Here is a 15,940-nt window from a genome sequence, read left to right as displayed (position 1 = left end):
AAAAATCTAACTGGGAGCAGCCCATGGCTTTACATGGTCTTATGGTGTTCTTTAAACAGCCATAGGATTCTCTTTGGTTTCTGTTGCCCAGAGGAATGTTTCTACTTCACATGGGGTCCTGGGGATTTTAGTTAAACGTCCCCTACCCCCTACAATATTCGCCCAAATTCAGGTAGTTTGCAGAGCAGTATGAGAAAATAACATTTAGGAGTGTGGATATGGCTGAAAACAAGTAAGTGACTATTAGTATTTTTATTGGAAGATAATCTTTGAGTTTATACATGCCAGTAGGCAAATTTGAGTGTTTTTATTTTCCTTTTTAAATTATGTGCCTTACGCTTTTATTTTGCAGAAAGTTGATGTCCTTTGTGGAATTGGAATAAAAAAGGTTGCGTGTGGAACTCAGTTTTCTGTTGCATTGACCAAAGATGGTCATGTGTATACCTTTGGTCAAGGTAGGGCATTTTCCAGGCATTAATTATATTGCTTATTTTGTGCACACATGTATTACAGAAACATTTGCCTTCCAGCTGTATAGAAAGTGCTTAAACTGAGTCATTTTTCATTCTGGGTGATGATTGGCCACACAACCTGCATTCACTAGCTACTTTTCTGCTCCACTTTCATGCTATTTGTTGTAAGGACAAACTCTCCTCCCCATTGATGGCCCCTCGTGCCAGAGCCTTCATTCTTGCCAGAAGAGTTCCTGGCAAAGCCCTTCCCTTCCTCCTCTCTGCTGCCTCTGCCATGCTACCACAAACACTGCCTTGACCACCAGAGCTCCCCTGGATCCTGCCTCACTTCCCAGCCCTTGCAGGGACTGGGGGTCCAGGTCTTAGGAATTCACAGGCATTTGGGATTCAAATCCTGAGTAAGTTCAAAATCTAAGCATCCACAGTGGGATTCCCTGGCAATATATTCAGCTTTGTAAACGGAACTTCTTTTCAAGTTGTAGTGACCGAAGAATGTGTGAGGAAGAGGGGGGAAGAAGTGAGCTGTGATTGAAGTTTCTAGTCTTGGAAGAATGTGGACGCTGCTGAGGCCAGGGAAGTTGGTTCTGGTGAAAGAGATAAGGAGCTTAGTTTTAGTCATATTGAACTGGGGCCATATACTCTAGACTACATGTATGGAGAAGTCTAGCAAGTTACTGGGGATTTGGATCTGGAACTCCAGGGAGATTGTTTATGGAGATGTAGGTTTGCATAATTCCTAATGGTGTAGTTAAAGCCATATTAATAAGCTCTAAGAAACCCAGGGAGAGAATATGGCATGAAAAAAGTGGAGGGTAAAACTCTAGGGAATGTGAGTAAAGGGCAGGTGAACATGGGAGAGCTGGCTTTGAAGGGAGTGGAGAGAGAGGTAGTTGGGGAGCCAGGACAGTGCAGAGCCTCTGAGGGGCAGAAGGAGCTGTGGCCACATTATCAGAAGGTAAAGTGGAGCTCCATGGGCTAGAGCTGGAGAAGAGGCTGCTGCAGTGTAGGCAGTTAGGAGCTATTCATGGCTTTTGAGAGTGCAGTTTCAGTGCAGTGGTGAGAATGCAAGTTAGGCTGCAGAAGGTGGCCAAGCCAAACAGGCCTACAGCATGTGAAGCACCAGGGACTGGCCTGCACTTCGTAGAAGTTTGGCAGCAAAGAGAAGGGGAGAAGTTGGCTGGAAATTTGAGGACAGGACAGGTTGCATGATGTCTTTTCTTAGAATGCAAGAACTTTAGGGCCTCTGTGAATTACGTGCCAGTCCTCTCAAGTATGAGGATGCTAGAGGTGCCTCTTGGTTTGAAATAAGCTACAAATTTTAAATTAAATTTTATTTATTTTTATGAAAAAGGAGATCGTGACATTTTGCAAAGCAACAGTTTTAAACTTTATTCGCTCAGAATCCGGTATACCTTACTGGCAAAGCAGCTTTTGCCCCAGTGAGTTACGTATGTCATTGCCATACCACCATAGACATTAAATGACTCATCAGGAAATGTAAAAGGACTGGGGTGTGCCGTCCATAAATGTCCTCTTGCTATTTTTTCAGATCGTTTGATAGGCTTGCCAGAAGGGCGTGCTCGCAATCACAATCGACCACAGCAAATCCCTGTCCTGGCTGGAGTGGTCATCGAAGATGTGGCCGTTGGAGCTGAACACACACTTGCTTTGGCATCAACTGGAGATGTGTATGCCTGGGGGAGCAATTCAGAGGGGCAGGTACATATTTATCTCGCTTGCTGCTCTGTCATGTTCTAGAAATCTGACAACATTCTTCATTTGGCAAAGGGATAAGCTAGAAACTCGGAATATCTACACAAGACCTCAGGCACGTCACTTTGCTATGGGGCTGATTATCTGGAGTCCAGTTGTGCCTCTGTCTCTTGATGATGGTCTAGTAAGTGTTATATCATGTTTAAAAAAAATCTGGCAGTACAGTAAAGTGGTTAAGGGGATTCGCTGAACATATATGTGTCTACACACACTGAGAAGTGCCTAGCACTAGTAAACAGCACTTTATAAGTATTCAGTATTTGCTACTATCACGATTAATCATCATTTTCACTACAGTAATAAAAGAGGTTAGGTACTAGGAGCATCAGTTGATCTGGAAAGTGGAAAGGATGAAACAATACTTCTATATTTTATAATATGACAGTATACAAAGTATGTTTGTGTTTGTTCAGGAAGTCTTGTCACTCCCATTACGTAGAGTAGTAAACTGAGCCTGTAAGAGGTTGAGAAAAGACTCAAGAGGTTGATGTGTTCAGCCTATCCTGTGTGTGGAGACGGGACACACTTTGGGGGGGCAGGTCTGAGATACCTGCTACTACAGTGGCTTTCAGCTCCACATGCGAACGACATCTCCTTCCTCTGTAAATCCTCTCTACGTCTAGCTGCCCCTAGAGCCAACGACCCTCAAGTTCAAGGTCCAGGATTATTCACAGTAGCTCTGTGGTGTCCTCATCACTATATTAACAGATGGGGAAGCTGCTCAACAGTGTGGTTGCACATTATCTTAATGAGAAGAGAGTTGATGTTGAGACACCTTTGGAAGGTCCCTGGCAGGGCCTTGACATGATCCTCCCTGATGATGTTGAGGTGCTCAGCCACTGAAACACTGGGTGTCCTAGTCAGACCCCAAGAACAGAGATCCGGAGTTGAGAATCTGCTTCTATGTATGTTTTTATAATTGTTTATTTACTGTTACACAGGCAGTCCATGTTAAAAGTCAAGAAATCAGTGTGTTCTAAGTAAAAGCTCTATAGATCATTCTGTTGTTTTTTTTTTTTTAACTTGCCAAGAATTTATTTCCTCTCTAGAAGTGGAGTTCACAGATGTTTTCAGTCATTAAGACTCGTCTGCTAGATTTGGAATGCCTTGTTACAGCTTAGTTTTTAGGAGACAGTATAAGCTATGAGGATCACTCTGATAGAGAAAATCAGAATTAATTTCATTATTTTGATGCCATTGCTTGGTACAGATAGTAACTTATTTGTATCTGCTACCATCCAAGACAAATTTTATCATCTTGACTTCCTCTCTTCCTCTTTCTAATTGAATCTCTGTGTATTTGTAATTTATTTCTAGCTTGGCTTAGGCCACACCAACCACGTTCGAGAACCAACCCTGGTAACAGTTCTGCAAGGGAAAAACGTTCGGCAGATCTCGGCCGGTCGCTGCCACAGTGCTGCATGGACAGCGCCACCTGTCCCACCAAGAGCACCAGGTGAGGGATGAAATATCCATGCTCCTGCAGCCTCTCTTTCAGCAGTCCCCAGCTGCACTGTTTGCTTGCCAGCTTCATACTGCATCCAGGCACCATTCTGAAACCATCAAACCTTCCCCCACACAACTAAAGCACTCTTTGTACTACAGTACCGCAAATACTTTCAGAGCAGACGATTCTCCTGCAGACTTCATTACATAGCAGTCCCTCTCTGCTCCCCAAAAGAAGAAAGTGTATCACTTAGGCAAGCAAAATTTATAATTTTGGAATAGCAATAAAGTATTTTTTATATATAGTAGTGATGAACTGTAGCTTTCTAAGCCATGCTGTTAAGGAATAAAGATGAAAAGCCCGGAGACCACTTGTCAAATTCTTCACCCTAGTCAGCCATTTGAAACATGATGTTGTCTATACATTGGCACAGCAGAAAAACAAAAAAAAATTGTTGCCATTTTACTCCAGTGTATATAGCAGGACTGATGGGCTGTTTCTACCTTTTGTACGTTTTGCCTTTAATTTATTATGAAATCCTCACAGGTCTACAAAAAGATACAAAGAAAATAAAATGCGTATTTGTGTACCTAACACCCTACTGTGTACTCTCCCTGATCGGATCCATCTTTTGTTCCCCACAAATGTAACCATTGCCTTAAGTATGATACTTACCCTTATGCATTTCTTCATATTTGGTCTATTTCTTTCCCAGGCCCTCAAGTCCTTTCTAAAACGATCCTCTGGTATCTGAGGCACTAGAACTTCCCTGAAGTGACCTTGTGCCTGAGAGCTCCGTATTCTCATCCCTTTTTGTGAAGCCCTCTACTTTTAGCCACAGGTCCTTGGGAAAGACTCCCTATAGAGATTGTTTTCTCTTACATACCCTGAGAGAGCAAGGTAGGACTGCCAAGTAGATTCCAAACAAGCAAGAGGTGGTTTCTGGTTAACAGAGCCCAGAATGAGCAGTGCTGCCAGCCCACTGACAATTTCAGGTACTCAGGGGCCTCTTTAGCTTCCAGTGGGATTTCCCTTCCACTTCAGGACAGAGACCATACAGCATGGTGGCTGAAGGTTCAGACTCAGGAACCACATTGCTCAGGTTCAATCCTGGCTCCTCCACTTAGGAGCTGAGTGACCCTGAGGCTCAGTTTCCTTGTCTGCAAAGCAAGGGTAGTAATAGCACCTATTGTAAAGAACTGTAGGAGTAAATGAATCAATTCATGTGAAGCTCTTAGAACAGTGCCAGGCACATAGAAGTACTCAATAAATGTTAGCTTTAACTAATAGTAGGAAAATACCTCTGAGAATTGAGCTGTACAGATCTTTATTTGCAGGAAACTCAAATAAGCTGAGTACCTTATTCTTAGTCTTTTGTGTGTTTCTATAAGATGATAACCATGGATACAGTCCTTGTAGTTTTTGCTCTGCAGAGCTCTTATCCTTGCAGTGTAAAGCCTTCCTGAATCATCTACTCCCGTCTTTCATTCTGTCATGGTCACTTTCTGTCAGATCCCTAGTAAGTGTGGGAGGTGGCTCTGCTGAGTTGCCCATTTCTATTTTCCAGAACTGCCTACCTGGTCCTGGCCCACACCTTGTGTTATTATGAAGATGACAATTGTTGAATATGAAAGAATGAATTTGGGTTTTATTGTTTGGAGTTTTTTTGTGCAGGAACTGTTTTAAGTCCCATAGTTAAATGGGTAACTAAATTAAAGGAGAAAAAAAAAAAGCAAGTTTCCATAATGATAAATTAAAAAGATGTTTTACAAACCAACACTGGTGCATCAAAAGATTAAGATGAATGGATGGTGAATAGAGGAATTGATAAATAAGTGATAAAGCACATATAGCAAAATATTAATTTTAGTATTTAAGTGGTGGGAATGGGTGTTCATTATACACTTGCAACTTCCACGTGTGTTTGAAATTTTTCAAAACACTAAACATGATGAAAACAATGCATTTCCCTTTACAAGTGTGCATTTGTGTTCTGGGCAGGTGTGTCAGTGCCTCTGCAGCTGGGCCTGCCCGATGCAGTGCCCCCCCAGTATGGGGCGCTGAGGGAGGTGAGCATTCACACCGCGAGGGCCAGGCTCCGGCTGCTTTACCACTTCTCTGACCTCATGTACTCATCCTGGAGGCTACTGAACCTCAGCCCCAACAATCAGGTAAAACGGTGGCTTGGAAAGCAGTGCCTGTGATGTGCTTACCAGGTCCCAGGGCCTCTTTCTCAGCCTTCAGAAAATTCTTGCATAGCTAATGCTTTTTACTCTCAGCACCCAAGAGATGTAGAAAAGGCACCAGTTCTGTTCCCCTTTTATTGCTGGATTAAGGACAGTCCAGATATAGGTTATCATGCTGTTAAACACACGGTGGTCTTCCTTCTGTGTCTCGGTGTGTCCAAAGTTCAAGGAAGTATGAATGGCTAAAGGCTAAGCATGTATTTTCTACGAACTCCAGAATATGATTTTAAAACTTAAGCACACAAAGGTGTTAGCACCACAGTCGAGGTGCTTATGTAAGTGAGTCTGAGAAATTTTGGAGACTTCTTGCTCTCCTTACAGATGAGCTTACAAATGAGCATACCCTGTGGAGGGATAGGTGGGGGAGAGAAAGTAAATTTGGCTGATTTGATTGTCTTTGTAGAACAGTCTGATAATTTAGGAATAAAGCAAGCTGGCTATGTTTGTTTGTTTGTTTGATGTGTAGGCATGCCTGCCAAAATGTGTGTTAGTTTGTCAAACTGTTAGTCAAAAATTCTTTGGGTAACCAGTCATGGCATATGAGAGGTTTGAGAAATCATTGTTAGAAATAGATAATCAACCAGGCAACAGAATACTGTGCAGCACTAAATAAGAGTGTTAGCAACCTGTTGTAATTAGTGAGAGAAATGTTTATGGTATAAAGTGAGGTGAGAAAAGCAGTGGAAAATTGAATAAATAGTATGATCTCGAAAATGTGAAAAGGAAGGAACCTGGAAGGAAATAGATGAAAGCGTTAATGGGGCTGTCTCCATATGATAGGATTATGGATGATTTTATTTATGTGCTTGTGTGTGTGTCCTTTTCTGTATCTTCTAAGTATTTTAAAAATAATAATCATACTTTACCAGAAAAAATATTTTGAAAAAGTTGCTAATAATGGCTAATACCCAGATTTATGCTTTTGAAGTGCATTTGTAAAAGTGAGATGTGTTATTTCTTTTAAGCCTTAGATTGTACCATTTCTGCTAAGCTTACTTTCTGTTACAGAATAGTACGTCTCATTATAATGCTGGAACATGGGGCATCGTGCAGGGACAGCTCCGACCTTTGTTAGCCCCAAGAGTCTACACCCTCCCAATGGTGCGCTCTATAGGAAAAACCATGGTTCAAGGCAAAAACTATGGACCTCAAATTACTGTAAAGAGGATATCAACCAGGTTAGCATATTATGTATATGTGTATATGTTTCATTAACTAGCATTTTGTGAGGTGGACTTACTACTAACTGATCTCTGTGAGGAAGCCTTAGCTTCCTCATTTGTAAAGTAGGATAGTAATAGTATTTTACATCAGCACCCAGTGTGGTTACAGTGGGCCCAGCACAGTGTTTGGCTGTTGTTAAGCTGGCCTGTTCATTCACTGGTGGGAAAATATCTTCAAGTGACTTTTGTGGTGATTTGAGAGCATTGTATTTCATTATGTTTTCCCTTTATTTTAAAGAGGAAGGAAGTGTAAGCCCATCTTTGTTCAAATAGCAAGACAAGTAGTTAAACTGAATGCATCAGACCTCCGTCTGCCATCCCGAGCCTGGAAAGTTAAGCTGGTTGGAGAAGGGGCTGATGATGCTGGAGGCGTGTTCGATGACACGATCACAGAGATGTGCCAGGTATATTCATGCAGTGTCCCCTGCTGAGTTGTCCACTCAGGTGGTGGCTGTTTTACTGTTTCCAGTGATTACTCTGGCATGTTTTTATAAATGTAAGCAAGGATGCATTTGTAATCCTTACGTAAAGTTATGCTGTTAATGATGTATAGGCGAATTACCGCAAAGGTTTGTGAAATGCTTTGTGAAGATACCTTACTGAGTAAGTGCCAGTGCTTCGCCATCTACCAATGACTCACCATCTGTTGTGCTGTGTAACACTGGCAGAGGAAACAATGACACATATTTACACTTATGTAACAGACAAATCCAGGACCACCCATGTGCTCCCATTTATTTTGGTGCTTTTAGAACAAAGTAGAACTGCCAGGCTACTGGCAGAAATTAGAAAAACAAGGCTTAAGATTTTGAACCAGGGCTTCCCTGGTGGCGCACTGGTTAAGAATCTGCCTGCCAATGCAGGGGACATGGGTTCGAGCCCTGGTCTGGGAAGATCCCACATGCCACGGAGCAGCTAAGCCCGTGCACCACAACTACTCAGCCTGCACTCTAGGGCCTGCGAGCCACAACTACTGAGCCCACGTGCCGCAGCTGCTGAAGCCTGTGTTCTCTAGGGCCTGCGTGCCGCAACTACTGAGCCCACGTGCTGCAACTACTGAAGCCTGCACGCCTAGAGCCCGTGCTCCGCAACAAGAGAAGCCACACAATAAGAAGCCCGTGCACAGCAACGAAGGCCCATGGCGGCCAAAAATTAATTAATTAATTAAAAAGAGTTTGAACCAGTTCATATTTTAAGATCTACAGTGGCAGCTTTGCTTCCAGATCAGCTCTGACCCTTCCAGCTTTGCCTAGTATCAGGATTTTTCTGATAAATCCTGTAACTAAAATAATACTTAGCTATCATTTACTAAGTTTATTTGAATATCACTGTACCCTGCTCACAGATACCCCAACTCGTGCCCTGGATTGACTTTTTCATCTTAGTTCTGCACATGGGGGAGTCTCCTAAATTCATTTTAAATTACAACCACAAAAATAATTACAGAGATAGCTCATTGTCATATAGCATTGTAAATTCCTCAATATTCTCTTTTCAGTATGATTTTTAATGTTAATTGTTTCGTTTTCTTGATGCATTTGATTGTCATTTCTAAGAAATTATTTTTCTTTCTTCTACAGGAACTTGAAACTGGTATTGTTGACCTTCTTATACCCTCTCCCAATGCTACCGCAGAAGTGGGTTACAATAGAGACAGGTAAGGGCAGTCAGCAAGTGTTATTGAATGTCTATAATAATAACTCAAATTTATTGAGTGCTTACTCTATGCCAGGCACTGTACTAAGTGTTTTACATGGATTATCCCATTGAATCCTCATGATAGATCTAAGGAGTAGGAACTGCTACTGTTCTCTTTTCACACATAGGAAAGACACTTACATCATGACTTGTTATTTATTGTGAGATCAACTCAATGATAATATAGAGGGTTAGAGGAAGTGCAGACTTGATATTGAAACCAGACTTCTTTTGTGTTTCTGAAGGCCTACATGGCCTTCCCTCAACGAATTAAAATTCATTGAAAACCTTTGATATGCTGTCCAATCACAGCAGTTAGTATTTGCAATTATGTATTATTCCTTTATTTGTCGAAGTTTGAATTTTGGATCCTGCTTCATGGACTTGTAAATGATAAATGAAATGATTTTAGGAAATAGGGCACCCTTGAGCAGGTAGCTTAAGGACTGATAGATCATTCACTTACCCTCTTATGGTTCTTCTAAAAATAATTCAAAATACGGTCCCTGTGCTGTCCAGAACAATAGCGATAGGCCATATGTGGCTACTGAGCGCCTGAAATGTGGTTATAGGAGCTGAATTTTAGATTTTATTGAATTAATTTAAATAACCACATGCGGCTAATGACTGCCATATTGGACAGCACAGGTCTAGACTAATGCCATAGCCGTTTGATAACTTATTTCTAATACAAATGAGGACAGCCTTGTTTGAAATAGTTCCTTTAATTCTGCAGGTTCCTTTTTAACCCTTCTGCCTGCCTCGATGAACACTTAATGCAGTTTAAGTTCTTGGGAATTTTAATGGGGGTTGCCATTCGCACAAAGAAGCCTCTGGACCTCCACTTAGCCCCTCTGGTGTGGAAGCAGCTGTGCTGCGTCCCACTCACCCTGGAAGACCTGGAGGAGGTGGATCTGCTCTACGTGCAGACTCTCAACAGCATTCTTCACATTGAAGACAGTGGGATTACCGAGGAGAGTTTCCATGAGGTAAATAAGTCCTGGCTGGTTCGTGTTTCTGTTGGTGTTGACTAGAATTTTTCTGTGTAAAGCTCAGGTATGGCTTCCATTTGCTGTCTGGCTGACCCATGCCGTATGCCATTGCTGTGCTTAGCAGCTCAACCCAGCAGTTTAAATAACTGCTAAGAGAGTCAGCTCCAGCACCCAGCTTCTGCTCCTTCCCCTTTAATCCATTCTCTGCCTGCTAGAGTGAAGGACAGAGAGAACCCAGGTGGAGAGGGAGACCTGGGATGACCAGAGTTCATCAAACCTGATTTGGAGGCAGAGAGATTCAACCTCATTTTTAATTACAACCACAGATGAGTCAGCACTCTCTGCTGATCAAGTAGCCTGATCAGTTATCTCAGTTGCCTTGTTTTCATCCTTAAAATTTTTGATATTGTTAATGTTTTTCTGTATTTGTGTGTAACATACTTTTTGTGGTCATTTCTACCATGGAGTAAAAATTCTTTTTTCTTCTATTCTCAGATGATTCCTCTTGATTCTTTTGTTGGCCAGAGCGCTGATGGCAAAATGGTTCCTATAATCCCTGGTGGAAATAGTATCCCACTCACGTTTTCTAATAGGAAGGAGTATGTGGAGAGGGCCATTGAATATCGACTTCATGAAATGGACCGACAGGTGAGATGAAACATTTTGGGAGGTGCATATGAATGTTTGCATTTGTCTCCAAGCAGGAGCTGTCTGGTTTTTACTGAATTTTGGCATATGAATTCACTGTGTTGATCAATCAGTGTCTATTGGGTTGGCCAAAAAGTTCGTTCGGGTTTTTCCATAAGATGTTATGGAAGACTTTTTGGCCAACCCAATATATTTCAGTCCCTTTTCAGAGACTTTTCAGGCGTAATCTCAGGGCCTGCTGTCTCCTCACTCAAGGCCTTAGGTGAGCCCTGAATTGGTCACTGGTAGGATTGAGGCCAAGCCCTCCCCCAGGCCTTCAGAGCCTGCCTTCTCACTCTCACTCTTCCTCTGTCCTGTTTGTCTTCATTTCTTACTGCCCCCCAACCCAGTGTCCCACTCTAGCTTGATCAGTCGGGGTCCATGTGAATGAACCCATAAACACTGGCCTTGCAATCCCACGTGAGTGCTTCTTTCCCCCTCCTGCTGCAGTCCTTCAGGCCCCAGCTGAGAATGCATCTCCTCTCTGGACAGACTTGCCTCCAGGTCTGTACATATCTTTCTTGTTACCTAGAAATTCCTCAAGATATCACAAAGTTCTGTGTTGTGGTCTAAGAATTAGGCAGAGTTTGGGTCTTTTTTCTTCAATTAGTGTGTGAGACACTGAATGAAAAATGTATTTCGTATATATAACTTACATAGTCTTGTTCTATGCTGATATGTAGTAAGCATTTAATAAATGATGGGAGTATGGTGAGTGACCACAGAAATGAATATTGTGTCCAGAGGTGGTGGTTTTGGTTATACAATCCTTCATAGCCACTTCAGTAATACCTTATTTGCACAATATGTTGGGTTCTTCTCAGGAGCTAGATGCAGGCTCTGAGGCTATGTAGTAATTTGAAGTGTATATATTCTACACCCTTCACTCCTGGTTCCTTCTTTGACTCTGACTTTGGGCCAAGTCCAGTCAGAAAACTATACCCTTTAGCTTAGTAAGGGTGGATCCTGTCAGCAATGTTGTTTACACAGCCAGGGCTTAGGGTTTGTCTCTAGTTCTTGAATATGTTTACTCCTTACAGACTGAATAACTGACCCAAAATTTCCTGATCACTTTCTGCATGCCAGATGTGGTACCAGGCACCCGCATGTGTGGCTTTTCACATAGTTACTCTGAGAGAGAGAAATTACTATCACCATTTCACAAATGAATGCATGGAGTCCAGAGAAGTGAAGTGATGTGCCCAAGGCAAAGCCAGGATCGCAAACCAGGTTTAGCTGTGGTGTCCAGGCTCTTGTGCTGGCCTTTCCTATGAAGGTCAGATTGACCTGCTGTCCATCAGCTGTGCTCTGCCCTGGCTTTGTTGCTTTCTGGGTAACAAGGCCATCTTCCTCTTTTCACTTCCTCCTTGTCTCTTAGAACCCTGTATTCTTCCCATAGCTGTCCCCAGTTGTCCCCGACCCAAGCAGCCGTCCCTGTACCTCAGCCTTTTTTTTTCCAGACAGCTTTTGGTTTTTATCCTTCCAGGCAAACAGCTTGTTTTTTGGCAGACTTTGGCTGGGGTGTTCCGTTTACTATCAGTAGAGACTGCCCTCACTGCCACTCCGTTCCTTAGCCCTGGGCATGACAGCCTGGTACAATCATAACTCCAGGGCCTTCCTCGAGGTGTGGCTCCTGTTCAGGTTCTCTGGCTTGGTCTTGTTTGTGGTAGATGGTTTTGAATTGGCCAAGAGTGGAGAAGTTATTTATGAAAGAAACCTGGAACAGTGATGGGTCTGTGTGTAGAGTATGCACTACTGCACAGCCTTGGAGGGGTTTTGCCAAACAGACTGTGTGGCAGCCTCTGGCAGCACCCCTTCGGCATTCCCTGACTGACCTGTTCTCTGCACTGTGCTAACAGGGGCTAACTGCCCAGTCACACAGACTCATTTGAAATACCTGTCATAATCATGGGAGCAGCAATTATTTACCTTATTTTTCAGATCAGAAAATTAAAGTAGTGGTGGAGCTGGGATACAGAACCCATCTCCTGATCAATTTTTCTGTCCTTTTTGCAGCCTTCCTACAAAAGGATGTCTCAGTTTTACTTTCTTCTTTGTACTTTTTTTTTTCTTTTACAATCAGCACAAATGATTTTTACAAAAAGGATATAACTGTTTTCAAAAGAAAATATAAATTACAAAAACAGTAGAAGCTCTAGACCCATCCTCCAAGAGCTTCTTACCCTGATGAGAAGACAAAGTATCCCACATAGCACAGTTTAACAGCCCATGGCCGTGTGTGGTTAGGAGTGTGGTTGGCATTAGGGAAGGCCCCAGTGGGCTGGGATTTTGTGGGGCAGGGAAGGTGGGCTCCTGGATTGACTTGAACTGGGACAGGAAGGAGTGTATGAGTCCTACAGGCAGGGAGAAGTTCTAACATAGGGTCAGAGGCAAGGAGGTTGGGCCGTGTGCAGTCATGCCAGTTCTGAGGGACAAGTAGAGGGCCTGGGAGAAGACGAGCACGCACGAGGTGCCCGGCCCAATTGGGTCCACCGTGGGTGCCCAGTCTATGCGCACACATTGAATGAACAACCTCTCCTGGGAGCAGGTGGCCGCGGTCCGAGAAGGGATGTCCTGGATCGTCCCTGTGCCGCTGCTGTCCCTCCTCACAGCAAAGCAGCTGGAGCAGATGGTGTGCGGGATGCCCGAGATCTCTGTAGAAGTCTTGAAGAAGGTGGTGCGGTACCGGGAGGTGGATGAGCAACATCAGCTGGTGCAGTGGTTCTGGCACACGCTGGAGGAGTTCTCCAACGAGGAGCGGGTGCTTTTCATGAGGTTTGTGTCTGGAAGATCTCGACTACCAGCCAACACTGCAGATATTTCTCAGAGATTTCAGATCATGAAGGTTGATAGAGTAAGTAAGATGTTTTTTCTTCCTTGGTAATGTGTGCCTTTATTGCTTCCTTGATGCTTGCATGTTCGGCTTCAAGTACGCCTGCCAATTCAGGATTAATGCTTGGAATTTCCAGACTTTCTAAAAAAAATCAAGCACAAAAACTTGTTTAGAAACATCACATAACTTCAATTTTAAAAAGTCCTAAATGGGGCTTCCCTGGTGGCGCAGTGCTTGAGAATCTGCCCGCCAATGCAGGGGACACGGGTTCGAGCCCTGGTCTGGGAAGATCCCACATGCCGCAGAGCAACTAGGCCCGTGAGCCACAATTACTGAGCCTGCACGTCTGGAGCCTGTGCTCCGCAACAAGAGAGGCCGCGATAGTGAGAGGCCCGTGCACCGTGATGAAGAGTGGCCCCCGCTTGCCACAACTAGAGAGAGGCCTTGCACAGAAACGAAGACCCAACACAGCCATAAATAAATAAATAAAATTAAAGATAAATAAATTAATTTTTTTAAAAAAAGTCCTAAATGGATGTAGAAAGCACACTACAACCAACAACCTTCACTGAATCTTCCAGTAACTTCCTGAATGAAAGCTAAGCTTGGCAGAAGTGTCACCATGTTGCCTCTGCCTCATATTTCCTATGCCTTTTCGTTGTGTGACTTCTGCACTGGGACACGGTCTTGTTTATTTGTTTTCATGAAGATACTAACCATTAACTGGTGCACATGCTCCAGAAGGAACGTGAAGACACAGGGAGCAGCAGTAACGTGCTCTGTGGCTACGTGCGTGGCGTGCATCACGGAGCAGGCAGTGCAGCTTCCCTGCAGCCTGATGAAAGGTCCCTGCTGCAGAGCTCCAGCCCAGCTGCTGTTTTGACAGATGGCTTAGGAATAAAAGGGCTTAGAGGCTTAAATGCACACTGCTGCCAGAGTCATCTTTCTCAAGCACCTCTCTAACCACGTCACTCTTTTCCTTTCACACCGTTCAGCGGCCCCTTGTGTTGACTCCAGGATAAACGCCAGCCACCTTAGCAGTCTTCAACACCTCCACAGTCTGGCCTCTGCCCCGCCTTCTGATATCACCTCTTGATGCTTATCATGTTCTGGCCATCATGGGCTGCTTGCCTTTCTCCTGACAGACCACACTGTTTTTTATTTGGGGGTTTTTTGTTTGTTTGTTTGTTTGGGGAGATTTTTTTTGGCCGCACCACATGGCTTGCAGGATCTGAGTTCCCCGACCAGGGATTGAACCCAGGCCACGGCAGTGAAAGCCTGGGATCTTAATCACTAAGACACCAGGGAACTCCCAAGGTCACACTGTTTTTAAATGTCTCTGCCTTTGTGCAGGCTATTCCCACTGCTTTAGTAAGTTCTCCTCCCATCCCTTTCCATCTATGCCTGGCAAGCAATTACTCACCGTTTAAGCCCAATACCAATGTCATCTCCTCCAGAAAGCCCTCCTGGATGCTTTCCTATGCCTCCTGACTATTCCTCCAGGCAGACTTAGATCTTCTTATATCCATCTCCTGGACACTTGGTACACTCCTCGAACCTAACATTAAGTTAGACGTGTCTGTGTTCCCTCTTTCTCCTCCTCCACCCGCCGTGAGCTGGGCGGTCCCCTGAGCAGGGCCCATGGTGTTTATTCCGGAAACAGTAAGGAAGGTAGGACCTCCTCACTCAAGGGCCCATCCTACCAGTTTCATCAGGTTTCAGTCTCTGCCCGTCTGGTGTTTTTCCTGTAACTACCCCTTCAAAGTTGCCGTAGTCAAAGCCATCCCTCCCCTGCTGCCTCCCGAGGCTGCCTGCCTGGGCTCCACTCCTGGGCTTGCTGGAGAGGCCATGCACAGGAAAGGCTATGAAAAGAGCCTTTCTGTAAATTTTCGATGGGACTTGCCAGAAACTATAAGTTGTAAATCTGTTTTGTTGCTTCAGAGAAAGATGGGGAGGAGGAAATGGTTTGCTTCTCTTCAGCTCTGGAAAAAAGCATTGCCTCGTATCTGTCCTGGGCTACCCTGCCATGCCAGGAGTTAATCCACTATTAATCCCCTGCCTCAGGGGTTTTAGCCTCAGCAAACTGACCACTATGGGTCTCTGCTTTGTGACTTTTCAACCATTTCTCTAGTTTCCAAATCAGAGCCACCTGTTGACATTCCCCTTTAATGTCTTTGTGGGTTGAGGATTTTCTGCATTCATCACTGGCTCTGGCACAGCTAAGCTTCTGGGCCCTCCATCTCCCACCTCTCGGAAATGCACTCACCTGATGGCGAGTTCCGAGGAGGAGGAGGGCTGGTTTCAAGGAGTTCAACGAGAAAGAGAGGGCAGGTTCTTTTCTAAAAACTCATTTTTAAAAAAATTATAAAAACAATGTAAATTATTATCATTACAGATAGTTTGGAAAACAGTTGTGTTTGCAAGGCAGGACAGTGTTTGCGGGGAGGGACAGGAATCCTGTCCCTCCTACTGGTAGCCATTTTCACCTTTCACCTTTGTGTAATTCATCAAGCATATGCATTTTTGCATGACGCATTTAGAATTTTGTATTCTGCTTTTTCCACCTAA

General features: G+C 43.8%; 1 protein-coding gene across 1 annotated transcript in view; it reads left to right on the top strand.

Annotated features, from left to right (window-relative positions):
• HERC1 (HECT and RLD domain containing E3 ubiquitin protein ligase family member 1) overlaps positions 1 to 15,940 on the top strand; it is a 215,112-nt gene that overhangs the window by 197,909 nt on the left and 1,263 nt on the right. Inside the window, exons 68-77 of the mRNA XM_082681255.1 lie at positions 353 to 455; positions 2,023 to 2,192; positions 3,564 to 3,702; positions 5,695 to 5,864; positions 6,948 to 7,117; positions 7,401 to 7,566; positions 8,743 to 8,819; positions 9,597 to 9,849; positions 10,348 to 10,500; positions 13,088 to 13,393. Of these exons, the coding sequence (XP_082537381.1) occupies positions 353 to 455; positions 2,023 to 2,192; positions 3,564 to 3,702; positions 5,695 to 5,864; positions 6,948 to 7,117; positions 7,401 to 7,566; positions 8,743 to 8,819; positions 9,597 to 9,849; positions 10,348 to 10,500; positions 13,088 to 13,393 (1,707 nt within the window). The remainder of the gene's footprint in view (positions 1 to 352; positions 456 to 2,022; positions 2,193 to 3,563; positions 3,703 to 5,694; positions 5,865 to 6,947; positions 7,118 to 7,400; positions 7,567 to 8,742; positions 8,820 to 9,596; positions 9,850 to 10,347; positions 10,501 to 13,087; positions 13,394 to 15,940) is intronic.

Source organism: Grampus griseus (assembly GCF_964374135.1).
Source record: "Grampus griseus genome assembly, chromosome: 2".
NCBI lineage: Eukaryota > Metazoa > Chordata > Mammalia > Artiodactyla > Delphinidae > Grampus > Grampus griseus.
The sequence above is the reverse complement of the archived record's forward strand: the minus strand, read 5'-3'. Positions and strand labels throughout refer to the sequence as shown.